General features: G+C 46.4%; 1 protein-coding gene across 4 annotated transcripts in view; it reads right to left on the reverse strand.

Annotated features, from left to right (window-relative positions):
* GRIA1 (glutamate ionotropic receptor AMPA type subunit 1) overlaps nucleotides 1-14,454 on the reverse strand; it is a 126,698-nt gene that overhangs the window by 57,554 nt on the left and 54,690 nt on the right. For 3 of the 4 annotated variants that reach the window (XM_050905116.1, XM_050905114.1, XM_050905115.1), the window contains exons 3-5: nucleotides 8,099-8,338; nucleotides 6,478-6,662; nucleotides 1,478-1,531 (exon numbers count right to left, since the gene is read on the reverse strand). In XM_050905116.1, coding sequence (XP_050761073.1) covers nucleotides 1,478-1,531; nucleotides 6,478-6,662; nucleotides 8,099-8,338 — 479 coding nt within the window. The remainder of the gene's footprint in view (nucleotides 1-1,477; nucleotides 1,532-6,477; nucleotides 6,663-8,098; nucleotides 8,339-14,454) is intronic. The other variant, XM_050905117.1, reaches the window with a different exon arrangement.

The raw sequence follows: 14,454 nt of genomic DNA on the forward strand, positions 1-14,454 counted from the left end.
ATAGTCAACAGCTTCTTGTTGGCCTGACTGAAACAAGCTAGGAGAGCAATGCCAGGACTCCACGTGCAAAAAAATCATTACCACAACAAGCATTAGTTGACAGTTTAATTGGCTTTGAAAAGATGCCGATCGAAGCTGGAGGCAAAAAAATACTGTATTGGGTTTGCGTGGCAAGGTTTTGGCAGCAGGGGGGCTACAGGGGTGGCTTCTGTGAGAAGCTGCTAGAAGCTTCCCCTATGCAATAGCGCCAATGCCAGCCGGCTCCAAGACGGACCCGCCGCTGGCCAAGGCCGAGCCCATCAGCGACGGTGGTAGTGCCTCTGGGATAATGTATTTAAGAGGAGGGAAAAAAAACCTGCGCAATGGCAGCCAGAGAGAGGAGTGGGAATATGTGAGAGGAACAACTCTGCAGACACCAAGGTCAGGGAAGGAGGGGGAGGAGGTGCTCCAGGCGCCGGAGCAGAGATTCCCCTGCAGCCCGTGGGGAAGACCATGGTGAGGCAGGCTGTCCCCCTGCAGCCCATGGAGGTCCATGGGGAGCAGATATCCACCTGCAGCCCGTGGAGGACCCCACGCCCAAAGGAGGCTGTGACCCCGTGGGACGCCCACGCTGGAGCAGGCTCCTGTCAGGACCTGTGGCCCCATGGAGAGAGGAGCCCAGGCTGGAGCAGGTTTGCTGGCAGGACTTGTGACCCCGTGGGGGACCCACGCTGGAGCAGTCTGTTCCTGAAGGACTGCACCCTGTGGATGGGACCCATGCTGGAGCAGTTCGTGAAGAACTGCAGCCTGTGGGAAGGACTCATGTTGGAGAATTTTGTGGAGGACTGTCTCCGTGGGAGGGACCCCACGCTGGAGCAGGGGAAGGGTGTGAGGAGTCCTCCCCCTGAGGAGGAAGGAGCGGCAGAGACAACGTGTGATGAACTGACCACAACCCCCATTCCCATCCCCCTGTGCCGCTGGCAGGGAGGAGGTAGAGAATTCGGGAGTAAAGTTAAGCCTGGGAAGAAGGGAGGGGTGGGGGGAAGGTGTTTTAAGATTTGGTTTTTATTTCTCATTATCCTATTCTGATTTGATTGGTAATAAACTAAACTAATTTCCCCAAGTTGAGTCTATTTTACCAGTGATGGTAATTGCTGAGTGATCTCCCTGTCCTTATCTTGACCCATGAGCCTTCTGTTATATTTTCTCTCCCCTGTCCAGCTGAGGAGGGGAGTGATAGAGCAGCTTTGGTGGGGACCTGGCGTCCAGGCAGGGTCAACCCACCACAAAACCCCAGCAACCTTGGAGATACCCTGCAGACAATCTTGCTGGCTCAGAGAGAAAACACCACAAGGACAACACTGCAAAGGACTTTGGTATTTTTTTTTACCCAAAAAGTGGATGAGAAAAAAGATGTCCAGCTCAGTAACTATAAATATAGTGCTTTACAAAATATGAGATAGCAAAAAAAAAAAAACCACCAACGAGGGCAACTCACCAAATTTGCCAGAATGTAGTGGTACCCATTGCCATTTTTTTCAAGCTTGATGATCTGCAAGATGAAAACCAAGGATATTTAGCAGAAACCAACTAAGGAAGCAGAGCTTCATTTATCTGCCTTTCCTCCCCCCCATTTTTTCCCAATGAGACTGTTCAGTTTCCCCGATGAGACTGTTCAGTTGTGGACAGGAAGACAGAACAAAAGAAAAGTTCACAATCTTGTTAGAGGAAGGACAGAGCTTTCACACATGATATTTGAACAGCAAGTCTGAAATTAGACAGTACAAGATCAGCAAGCAGATTCCACAGGCAGGGAGAGTAAACTACCTAAACCAACCTGTCTCCTATGGGCTCAGGTGAAAAAAAAAACCAGTGTTTTGTTTTTTTTTTAAAGATTAAACAAGATTTATATTTCGGACACTAAAGGAAAAAAAGTGGGGAGCTGGTGTCCATTTGTCCTGTGAATGCAGCAGAAACATCAAGCAAGACTAGAGAGCTATTTTGCACATCCTCGGAGCTAGAGTCCCTGCCGCAGACACCTACCTGGGCGAGATGTCAGGAGGTTTAGACTATAGGGCAATTTTTCTCCTTTAGTGCATTGGGGTAGCTTCAAACCACATCTCCAGAACAAAGCTGCCTGAGCAAGTCACAGAGGATTCTCTTTGCATGTTCATTGAGATTATTTATATCTTCATATTCATGGTGTCCCAATATATGCTCTTTGCCACTTACTCCTTTCTCCCTGATGCCTGCAGAGTTAGGATTTTATTCTCTTTTATCAACACAGTTGCTTATGGATCTGTAACATTTGAAAGTTTCTACGTTAGCTGGAAAAGTTTCTCTTGTCCAGGTAGAAAGGCACTGCCTGTTGCAGGCTTGCCTGTGATTATGGGGGACAGAGTCATTGATCAGATGGTCCCTAACTGTCTTTTTCTCCCTTGATTTAAAAAAAATACAGAAAGAATACAGCTAAAAATCACATTATTCTTGCTGACTCCATGTTTCCACTGAAATTCCTCTCCACTGATTTCCAGCAGCACTGTTAAATTCCTACCAGGTTACTAGAGCCAGATACCATCTGCATTTGAGCCAATCCACATACAGAAAGAAGACAGTGAAAAAAAGCCCAAACCAACATGCCCTCAGAAGTTGTAAAAACACAAGAATTGCCAGTTTCTGAGAGAGTTGTGCTGTTTCCATAAGGTTTCTTTGCTGGCAACACTCCCTCTTATTTCCATTGTCATATGAATTGATTCTGAATTACTGCCTGCATTGCCAACGCTCAGGCAAAATCTGCATGAACAGTCGAGAGGCCAGAAAGATCCTCACAGCCAGAATGATAATAAAATGACTGCCGTGTTGGATTTGACCAGAGATTGGTCTACCCGGGTCTTCTCTCTGATGCCAGGCTGGTAGCGGGTGTTTGAGAAGCGTCAGACAAGGGCACGCACAGACTGATCCTCCCCATGGTACAGCACTCCCAGATTATCATAAGCAGCCATTTAAGGATTTCCAAATGGATTATAAATGAGCTGACACTTGCTCTGTGCGACTGGTTCATCTGCCTTAGCCTTTCTCTGATGAAATGCTCTTGTATGCGCATTAAAACTCATCTGGTTCCCAGCATTAACGTGGGGGCGGCAATTAACTCCAATGCAGGCTTCATTTAGTAGCAGTTTCTTACACAACTAACGTCAGCTCCACCAGCTTCACTGCCCTGTGGTTCTCCGCACGTGATCCCTCAGTATGGCTTCTGCTGAGCAGTCTGGAGCCCTCAGAAAAAAACTCTGTATACCTAAGGCTATAAAGATATATATTCTTATTATGGGTAGTTTTCTGAGTATCTTCCATGGCCAGATCTGAGAAGCAAAACCAGCCCCAACTTGTCCCCTTCCATTTATCAACTGAGACTGACCTTTGCAGTAAGTCCCAGACCTTGTGGGAGGAAGGAGCATCTCCGGGGCACTGGGATGTCTAAGAATTATGATCCAATTCCCCATCTCTCCAGTGTCAACAATAGCTGACATTGGCTCCTTCTGCCCAAACTCTCCCTTTGTTATTTTATTAGGTGTCAGAGTTGATGAACCGGAGAGGGCTGCCATCCAGCTTTCCCTGAGCTGTTAATCTTGCAGCACATCCACCTGAATTATGAGGCTTGCTTCCTGTGTTTTACACAGTTATTTGTGATCTTAATTTATTTTAAAATGCTTGCTCAGTCCTAATGTGTCCGGACGGTGGTAGCAAGCTGAGGTTATAATAGCATTTATCACTTAGCCTGAACGTGGTGAGAGGCTGTGCTGGGCTGCATGCTGATAGCTCACTTGGGCCACCTAGGTTTCATTACCCACTTCTTAATGGGCCAGTTTGACATCTATTAGAGAGAAATCCTCTCAGAGTGGAACAGTGGCAAAGGAGAAATTCCAGTTATTCATTTTAATGAGAGACAAGGAAGAAACAATACAGGGCTTTGATGGAATACAACCCACCGCTTACTTATCCCATTAAGGCTATACAGCGCAGCCCTGCGGATATCCTGCCCTGAACCGAAGCCTGGCTCATAAACGACAGTTACCTCAGCAAAGATAAATCATGCCCTTGAGACATGACACAGAGAAATCTCCAAGAAAGAAATCAGGTCATTTTCCCACATATCATTAACACATTGAGCACTAGCTCCTATACAGCTATGGCCTCCAGAACGCGAGGACCACCTTGCTGGAGTCAGCAGTGGTTATTTGTGTTATGGAAATTAAAAGTATGTGCAAGCACCAATGTGTACGTGTGAGAGACTGATGCTAAACAGCCATCCCCAGCTCTTCAGTTCAGCAGGGAGCACAAATTCACAGCACAAAAGACAGAGACAGGGTTGTCAGGGAAGAAGAAAAATGCATTAAAATGTCCCTGAGAGGCTGAGGCAGCTCTTAGAACACCTCATGCACTCAAAGAGACAGGGCAAACAGAGCAGTGACATCCACGCAGAGGTTGCTGGTGCGGTGAGCTGAGAGACTGGCCGCCAGCCCAAGTTTAAGTCCCAGCTGAACTTCACATGATAAAGAGCCGAACAATATCTTTAACTCCCTCCAGTCATCTGCATGTTGTGAGAGACCTGGCATCCCCTGCTTACACTGAAATAACTACCTCTGCTCTCAGAAATCCCTGTGGACTCAGAACAAGGCAAATGAGGATGAGAACGGACTACACAGGTCTGAAAAAGTTATTCACAGCCCTATTCCTAACAGGAGTGTTACTTCCTAGGCACAGACATCTGTTGGAATTGCTGTCTTTAAAGTAGGAAAACACAACGTTGTCCCTCTTTTCCCTGGGAATGGATGTTTTTTACAGCACTGCAAAACAAATAATCACAAGATCTGGATTTTTAGAGTTTTTGCAAATAGCTTTACTTATATCTAAGTTTAACTCTTGCTCCAGTTATGTGGAGAAGTTTGAGAGAAAGACTTATTTTCCTGTTCATATTAGGAAAACTAGATAATATTTGACTACAGAACTTAACTTTCTGTTAGACAAACCAGGCTTAAAAAACCATCATCATTAACCCTAGAAATCTGATACACCCTATAGGAAAGCCTGCAGAAAAGGCAAATTCACTGCCTAGGTCCTGTCAAAAATTTTGTTCAACTGCAGCTACTCCATGATCAGAGAGAAGACTTTACCCTCCAGAATAATCTGGTCTCTCCTTCATGAGCGTGACCTTTACTTTGAGGTTAAAACCTGCTACCTGCTTCGTTGTTGCATATAATAGAGTAGCACCCACAGACATCCAACAAGGATGGATTGTGCTCGTCGCTGAGCCGTGCAGCTGGTGAAATGGCAGTCCTTGCCCCCAGACAGTGAGCAGCTGAAGTGTGAGACGGGAGATGACAGGTAGCTTAGACAAGGTGACGTGTGAGGCACGAGGTAAGAATGAGCTGGTTGCGAGAAGCACGATAGTGGGAGTCACAGCGCACCGGCTGCGTGGCACTGCGGGGCACTTCCTAAGCCGCGTGGGATGGAAGTCACAGCGGCAGGGATAGGCCTTGGCTGTAGGTGTGAGAGGGAAAGGTATTGTGGCTGGAGTAGAAGAGGGGACACAAGTGTGGACTGAGACCTGTTCATGGGCTTGCATTGGTCTCCTTTCCACAGAAGTCCATATTCAGGACTTAGGAAAAGCATTAAGGGAGGCATGGAGGAAAGAGGATGGGGAAAATTTGGGTCTGCACTACTGGGCACCCTATCTAGATTGATGATGAGTAAGGCAGGGCACACAACCTAGCTGCTGAGTCCTCTATTGCATATCCCATCTGCCTTGTGGCCATAAGCTGACAAAACAACTAGGAGATGGCTGTGAATGAACGTGTCTTTCTCGCTGCAAGACATGAGAGAGGCTGGAAACATCCGATCCTGCTACAGCCTGGATGCCCCGGGAGGACGGTGAGCTCTAGCCTGACCTGGAGACAGTGCTCCTGAGGACACTACAGATGTACCATAAAGCTTCTCCATCTCTGTCTTGCTGGCACTGGTTGTGAGAATTTGGTGCAGCACAACGAGGCTGGAGGACCAGGAGTCTGGCAGTGCCGATTCACACCTCCACCCTAACTCACAGGAGGTGGGAAAACGGGAGAAAAACTCAGCAGAATAAGGAAATGCCACGTCTTGTGCACGCTGCTTGGAGGAATCAGCACAAGGCAAACTCGTTGGGGAGTAAGGGGGTGTAAAGGGCTCAGCAGAGGAGTCAAACAAGTAGGGAACATGGAGCAGCAGAGCTAAATCAACATGAATACATGAGAGCTCCTAGTATTTATACGGCTTTACAGTTTCCACAATAACACAATGGAGAAATATCTCCAAGCTCGGCAGCCTGCTGCAATGCACACACACCACATCCAATGAGAACCGCAATGAGACATGGATCAGACAAGAACGGGGAGAACTTCTCCAAGAGAAACAACCCTTCCCATCCTGTGTGCAAGACCCCTCCCAGAAGACCCGCACCAACACAACCTTGCTAAGGATGATGTTTAGCCGCTCAGATTCACAGTCCACCACCACCAGCCTTTCCTTCTTCTTCTCCAGCTCCTGGAAGAGCATGCGGTAGCCCTCTTCTGTTGTTGTCAGGATGTTGACAGCTGTCACCTGCCAGTTCTTCTCGGCTGCAGTGTCCAGCACTTTCTGTAGGACTGACAACCCTACGGTTGGAAGAGAAGGGAGAAAAGGACAGCAGGGGGAGAACCAGGTTTTAGTTGTGCAATGACATCTTTCCATCCTTCTGACAGATTGTGTAGCTGCCTCAAGCCAGGCTGGATACAGCATCGCAAGAGTGCAGCAGAACTACAGGGAGCAGCTAATACTCTAGCATCTTACCCAAACACAGTTGGACTAGAATGAATGACTCCTGCTTTTTCTGTCCTAGCACAAGAAAACAGGATGATTCCAGGCCTAGTTTTCCTTTGTAATCAGCAGATCAGTCTCGTTGATCAGGCCCTGCTGTGGGATTCAGATAAGAGCTCTAATCCCCATCTTCTTGTCTGTCACTACCCAAATCACTTGATTTCTCTGCGCCATAGTTCCCTTCTTGTCTTTGATCTGTTTAGGTTGTATGCTCCTAGGGTTAGGGACACCCTCAGCAATCACAATACACAATCATATTTAGTGTCCCTGTCTCTCTCGGCAGCATCTCATCAGAAAACTTCATTATTTTTAAAAGGATCTTGCCTAAATTACATGCACAGCCTTCCAGAGGAGATACACGTAGTCAGCACTGCTCTGGAGTCCTGCTAGACAACCCTGCCTACTGCAGTCCTTTTGGGATATTCAATGTGCCCACGCCTCATGACAACAGAAAGCAGGGTGGGATGCTTTTATCATTTCTCCTTGTCTCTTAAGGTCATCCTATCCCTGCAAGCGCTAACGATAACTTCCAGGACAGAGCTGTGAATCACCTTTACCCTGCGCTGTCCTCCACAAGTCCATTTTGCTCTCGGCCTCCAAGCCTGGAGCTTTAAAGGCATCTGAGAGCTGGAGAAACTGAATCACAGAGCAATGAGCTCACTAGCCCTGTTCATGGTTTAGAAAGTTAGACAGTATCTTCCAAGAACTCAACAAAGGCTTTTGTTATTTTACAGACAACTAACATGCACTAACACAGGGAACTGGCAGTTTTCCAGGCTACCTGCTAGAAACACACACACGTATCACAACTGGATGTGGTCTCAGGTGAGAGCTGAGCAGCTGTTGCTTCTTGTTTGTAAATGTGGGACTTGGTGGCCTTGAGTTCGACAGACCTATTCAATATGGGACCTATTCAATATAAACAATTTCCCCATTTGAAACTCACACCGCGTACACATTAAATATTTCCCTCGTGTTGATGGGATTCAGACCTGACCCTATGAACACAGACATACTGGGTCACGCTAAAGCTTCATCTAGATCAATGCCTACCTTCAGCAGTAATGGATATTTAGAAAAGGAATAGAGAACAGGGAAGGCATAGGGTGACCCTTCCTTTAGCCACCCTCTCAGCCTCCAGCAACCCACAGTAAGAGGACTTCTTGAGGCAAAGACTCCCTCTAGACCACTATGTTTAATTGCCTGGTAACTCTTCCACATACTTGTGACTTACCCCGGTCAGCATCATAAATGTACACAAACTTCTGCCAGCTGTAGTGCTCAATGACACTGATGAGGGCATCCTGGAGCTCTGGGCGAAGCTGGAGAACAAACTGGTTGGACGTTTCGACGGGGAAGCTTGGCGTTATGAAGCAGACATGGAGAGCCCCGCAGAAAGACGTGAGCATGTTGACGGTCCTCCTCTCATAAAATCCAAAGATAGCGTAGACACCCTTGGAGAACTGCGAGCAGACTGGAGGAGCAGAGAGAAAGGTCGTGAGGGCAGAAGGACAAGGAGGTTTCTCAGGGAAGTCACCAAAATAAACCTTTTCCCTGAGATAAGCTGCAGGCTTTCTGGACTAGATAATTTTCCGCAAGGCCTGTGGTTGGTGAACGCAACCTGTGAAGAACAGGGCTTGTGGCCATGGGGTGCTCTGCCCTTGATCTCCACAGACCTGCTTTACCTTTGATAGGCAGAAGTGACACTGAAGAGTGAATTTAGTATCCCCAGGGCTCTGCTGAAGATTTTGCTGCTTCTAGGATAAAATGTGTTATCTGAAAAAGGGAACCCCTCAGCAGAAAGGCGCAGTGGCTCACCAAGCTCTGCCTCCTTGGGATGGCAGCTGTCTGGCCTGCGGAGCTGTTTTATTATGGGGGAGAAAGGCTGCGATTAGACCTTGCTATTGCAGCCCCAGATGCATTGAAGGAGCAGAAAGAAAGCATTTGCATGACAGCACAGCCCTTTGCGGCCAATGACTCCAGGAGGAAACCATGGTTTGACCTCAGAAGCTGAGACCACGCTGAGAGGGCATCTCAACGAAGGTTCACCTAGGTTCAATGCAGTCATAGCACAGCTACAGGGAGGTTTGTCCTGGGGCATGAGCTGCTGGCACTGAGGTCAGAGCCTCTGACACCAGCGGTGCGTTGGTACTTGGGGAAAGCTGCGTGGCAATTTCTGGTTTCCTCACAAAGCCATGGTGGGGAAGGCTGTGGGCCCAGTGAGGTAGCGGTGGTGGCCTGGGAGGTCTCCATGAGGAGCGCTCGCTGGGTTCTCTGGCAGATATTTGTATCTGATCTCAGCAGCTGGTGCTGTGCTGTGCAGGGAGGGCTCTCTCGGGTCGGAGCCCTTCTCGGGAGACCACTTAATGAGATCGTGGGAGCTACTGGAAAAATGCCTCAGGATCTCAGTGAGGCAGAGAGAGTTCACACTTCGGGTTGTAAAACTTAGCCCCTGAGACAGTCAGACTCATTTAATATCACCCCTGTTTATGGCACATCCCAAGTTACCATCAATAAATCTCCAAGCCGGAGGTGGTGGCAGTGACAGCGTTTTCCCTGTGTCAGAACTCCTGGCACTAGTGTCTCCTCCTGTTGTCACTCTGACTCTGAAGACCTTTGGCTGTGACATTTATACTGACTCAACACTTCACACATCACTTGCCAGCCCCCCCCAACAGAGTGCAGGGTGAGAAGTTGGATGTGACATTTTGGGGTCCCCTTGCAAGCGCTCTGTGCTGCTCAGAAATCCCTTGACCTGGTTTCTGCTGGTAGCCGCCAGTACCGAACCTTCTGCACGTGTGGCTGGAGACAGGCTCCTAAACATGAGCTTACTGCATCCTTAGCTGGGTTCCATCCAAACTCTATCCCTCCAGCAGGGACCAGAAGTCATCCCCGACTGGCTTACAGCCATCCTGGATAAGATTACCTTGTTCCTCACTTCTCTACTGCCAGCATCAAATATTCAGAGGGAAGAGCAAGAAATCCTGCTTCCCGCTGTGCAAAGCGAGTCCCTGCTCCCATCTCACCACCAAAACGAAGCAGCCAGATTTTTGAAACGGCACAGAGTGTCAAGAGCTGAGAACTGAATCTCATGACACTGGTGAGAATTTTTCCTTCCTCTTGGAGTTGAGCCCAGGTTTTGGGCATCCCAGCCCAGCAGTTTGTCCCCAAGGTCACACATCCTCTTTTCACTGCTCAGCATCCGTGATCTCACATACCTCAGCGCTCTCCTCCCCCAAGGGACTTTGTATTTCTGCAGGGCAGGGACTTCTTGCGAAGCCCGAACCATGACGGAAATAAAACCCTCTTCTCTTTATTTTCATGGCAGCGTCTCTCTTTGCAATCAGCAATTGTGTCTGTATCAGCTGGAGTCACTGCCCTCGTCATGAGACTGACACATCCAGGAAGAAAAGTAGCAGATATGGATAGAAATAGGCTGAATATCATTTCCATGTGACTAGACCAGTGGGTCTAATGAACAGTGCGATATACCATATGTGAGAGATCAGAACATGATCTCTGGAGAGCCAGGCTTCAGACTCACCAAATGATTAAAGTGACATTCTTGGGGCAGTTGAACAATCCAGCACAATTAATAATCCAGACAATAAACTTAGCTGGCTTGTTTTGTTTTGTGTTAGGCAAGCCATGGCTTCCTTGAATTTTATTTTCTATTTGAAATGAATCTATTATTTTTTAGAATTTTTTTTTTAACTCTGTGGCTCAGTCACACTCAGGCAGCCCTCCTACACTGTTCTGAGACACTCATCGATCCCAGCGTTTGAAACAGATTGCACCAAAGACGACTGGGAGAATGAACAGTCTTTATCATTAGTAAGTTTGGAAAGAGCCCTAGCTCGCTTTGTACTTTCAGACTAAGAGGGACCATGGACAAGGCAGATAATTTGGGGAAAAAAAAAAGACTTGCTGAGGGTTATCATGCAAAGAACAACGAAGAAACTGTTGTGTCAATTAATCTGGAAAAATGAAAAGAGTGAGAACTGCAGCCACCTTTCTGGGACTGAACTTGGCATAATGTAAAAGCGGTGGCTGAAAAATTATTTAAATCTCAGGACTATTTTAAATTACAGATGTTCCAAATGAATTTACCCAGCAAAACTAAAAAGAAGTTACTTGCTGTTTATTTCACTAAGAGATCTCTGGAATTTCTTTATATTTGCTTTAATTGTTTTGTTAAGCAAATTTATTAACAATTGTGTTCTCTTTTGATTGCTCTGCAACTTGCTAATAACATACTATTAAGAATTGTAAACCTTAACTAGAGGAAGCAAATATTTTAAACTCTCTTTGTCTTTCTAGTGGGCAGGAAGCTTACCAGTTCCTCAGCAGTCACTAGCCTCTGACTGATGCTTTTCTAAAAAGATTAAGAAACATAAAAGGGATAAAGATCATGCTGGAATGGAAGGTCCAAGAAGTTGAGCTCTTCTGGTCGATTGGCTGGTGATAACATCACACTTTGCAAGCCTCGTGCCAACTACCTGTTAACAGCTAGATGGCCAGAGCCTGGCTTTTCCTACAGAAGAGAGTTGCTATCAATCTGGTAATTAGCTCTAGCAGTTGGATTTGGACAGTTCAGCCTCGGAAGCTCATTCCTGCGGGCGGGAAACTGGGTAAAATGCAACAGCATAAATGTTTGCATATCCAAGGATGTGAGCATGAGTGAAGAGTGTTTACTTGAATGTAAATGCAGACATTTGTGACAGTTTGCATGTGCTATTCTTGGCCTCTGGGCTGCACAAAGGGAAAGGACAGAGAACATCCATTCTGGGCTGTAACTATGCTATTATCTTACAATGAATTTGTAATTAATTACAGAATAGTTTTCCTCTAAACAAGCCATCAGAAAATATAGTTCATAATGATTGATAACCATGGCAACTACTACCGTATTCACCCTGTGATCAGTCTTGTATAGTTGATCAGGTTGGGACTTCTGGCTGGGACATTCCCAGTGTGCGCGGCACCAGGCACCACGGACATCCCATATCCCTCCTTCTCCAGGCATAGGATCTCTCACTGAGGCTCCCTAGTGCCATTCCACGAACAAAATTAGGTAAAAGCAGAGGCATTAACTTGATTGTCACCTGATTACGCTGAAAAGACAATCCAGCGACAACCATCTGCTCTTTAGACACAACTCCGCAGCGCCTGTTGCAGCCAGGTGAGGTGAGAGCTCCTCAGACTGTTCTAAAAACACTTCTAACTTACAGTGAAAATTAAAATAGCTTTGTAAGTTACTTAAAAAGTGAATGATGTGGTAGAGCAAGCAGGAGGAGGCCTCCCTTCTCCCTCTGTGGAAAGGTAGCCATCGTGGAGCTGGTGTGTCCTTGAATTCAGATGAGGAAAAAGCATGCGTGCTTCACTCATGCTTGAAATCCCCAGACACTAGGATTTCTAGTCCTGCAATTTATCTCAGGTTTCTCTTTCCATATGGAAATATTCAAGGTAAAGCATTTAAATCAGAGAGAGGAAACACTGATTTTATTGAAAGCACATGCAGGATAGGACACCTACTCGGCAGCTGAAGAGAGGAAGCTCTGGCCACCTTTGCAAATGCTTCCAAGAAAAAGAAAAATGCATGCCCACAACTTTAAATTGCACATTTTCTCTGCAGAAGAGGAAAGCAAAAGAGGTGTTTCGAGTCTATAAAAATTCCTGGTAGACTTTTTTTGGTTAAAGCTCTCAACCAGACACAGAGAGAGTAGATGCACAAGACTGATTTCTGCATTTAGGAGAGCCAGAGACGTTTCGGAACTGGAGGTTCGATCTGATCCACGTGAAAGGCAGATGTCAGATATAACAGATATCTCATTTGGATTTTGGTAAAAGCAGAAGGGAAATCAAAAAGTTTCTCTCAGAAACGGTCACCATAAAGAGGGGCTGAAACGGTCTCGGCATTTGAGGGAGGAGGAAGGGCAAATGGGCTGCACAGAAGGATGGAAATGAGGATTTGGTCTCCAGGAGTGAAAACGGTGCAATTCTGCTGAGAATCTGCAAATGACTGCAAAAAGGGAACTGCTCCCCATGGACACAGCTGGAGAAGAAGCCTGGTAGGAGATCCTGGCAACTGCTCATCTGCCATTTCCTTTAGAAGCAGAATTTTCACCATTTCACTGAGTTTAAGACTAGAAAGGGACATTAGATCATTTCTACTGACTTTTTGTTTCTCATGGACCATTAAGTTTCACCCAGCTACCCCCGGAGGGAGCCAATAATATGGTTTAGTTGACTCTTGGGAGACTCAACTGCTGCATGCTTCTGTCAGAGAACAGAAGTAGCAGAGACAGTGCTAATACCCAAAGCCACAAGAGCAGTAAAAAACCTGATTAAACGAAATATTCCCAGATGTTGCCCATAAACGACTCATGCTCTCTGTTGCAGAAGGAGACAAAAAACCCAGATGGTCCCTACCAGATCTCAGAGGCCTTCCCAACCCTGGAGGATTTCCTATCTGAGATGCATCTAGGAGGGAAGACACTGCACCCTCTCCAGGAAAGCCATCCCTACAGTGCTGAGCTGCAGATGTTGTAAGGATTTTGAGCAAACTATTCCTTATAGCCTAAGCAGGCAGGGAAAGGAAAGTGCAATTTGGAAACGTAGACTCCAAGATAAGAAGAAATCTTTAAAACCACCCAATCCAGCACACACAGCACTTACTCCAGAAACCAAATTAACAAATGCTTTTTAAAAATTGCAAGATGAGTGTGGCTAGACTTAGAGTGTAATAAAATGGTCAGCTCAGTCTACTGTCCTCTGTAAGCTATTAAAGACTAGCCCTGGAATGTCTGCAGCCCCAATATCAGTATGGCATGTCCTTCGTCTGCCCAAACCTCCTGGGACACAGAACTAAAACCCTCACTTGCAGCAAAACATACTCATTGACAACAGTGGTGTCAAGGAGCAGTTCCCACGTGCTTTTCTTTGCTCACTTGGAGCGTATGTGTGCAGATGTGGGAAAGAGGGGGGGGATGTGCATGCGTAATTTATTTTTAACATGCCCTGCCTGGAGGCGACCTTCACATGGTGATGGAGAACCTGACATCAGGTTGGCAAAGCTGGTGGAATTTCAATGAAAGAGCGCTAGTGTCTGCTTCAATTAGGATCAGCTCAGCTTTCCTCCCGAATGTTTGTCCTCACAGTTCTCCAGTGTGGCGTAGGTGCCAGAGCGCATCTCTTCAGCACATCCCAACGACAGCATGTTCCCACAGATTTTTCTACCAGGGGAAAGCCAAACAGATTCTACACTCCCCCATCGCTCCACGCATGTATTTAGCTGACAGCAGATATGTCCCATGTATTTGATCAACTGCAAATCAGGCTGATATGATATCGCAAGAAATATATGTTTCTCTTTCAAATACATAAAAAACACAGAAGTGTGCTCCCTTCCATCATTTTCCTGCACTGCTGCTCTAACCATCTTGGAAGCTGGAAAGTAATGTTGATTTTTACATTAAGATCTGCTTTCCTTCCCTCATATTTAAACAATAATCTATGACTGAAGAGCTGCTCATAACTGTTTATGCTGATAGCTTCTATTTTTTTAGTTAAGTTCACCTGCCTGACAAA

Source organism: Gymnogyps californianus, chromosome 14 (assembly GCF_018139145.2).
Source record: "Gymnogyps californianus isolate 813 chromosome 14, ASM1813914v2, whole genome shotgun sequence".
NCBI classification, from domain to species: domain Eukaryota; kingdom Metazoa; phylum Chordata; class Aves; order Accipitriformes; family Cathartidae; genus Gymnogyps; species Gymnogyps californianus.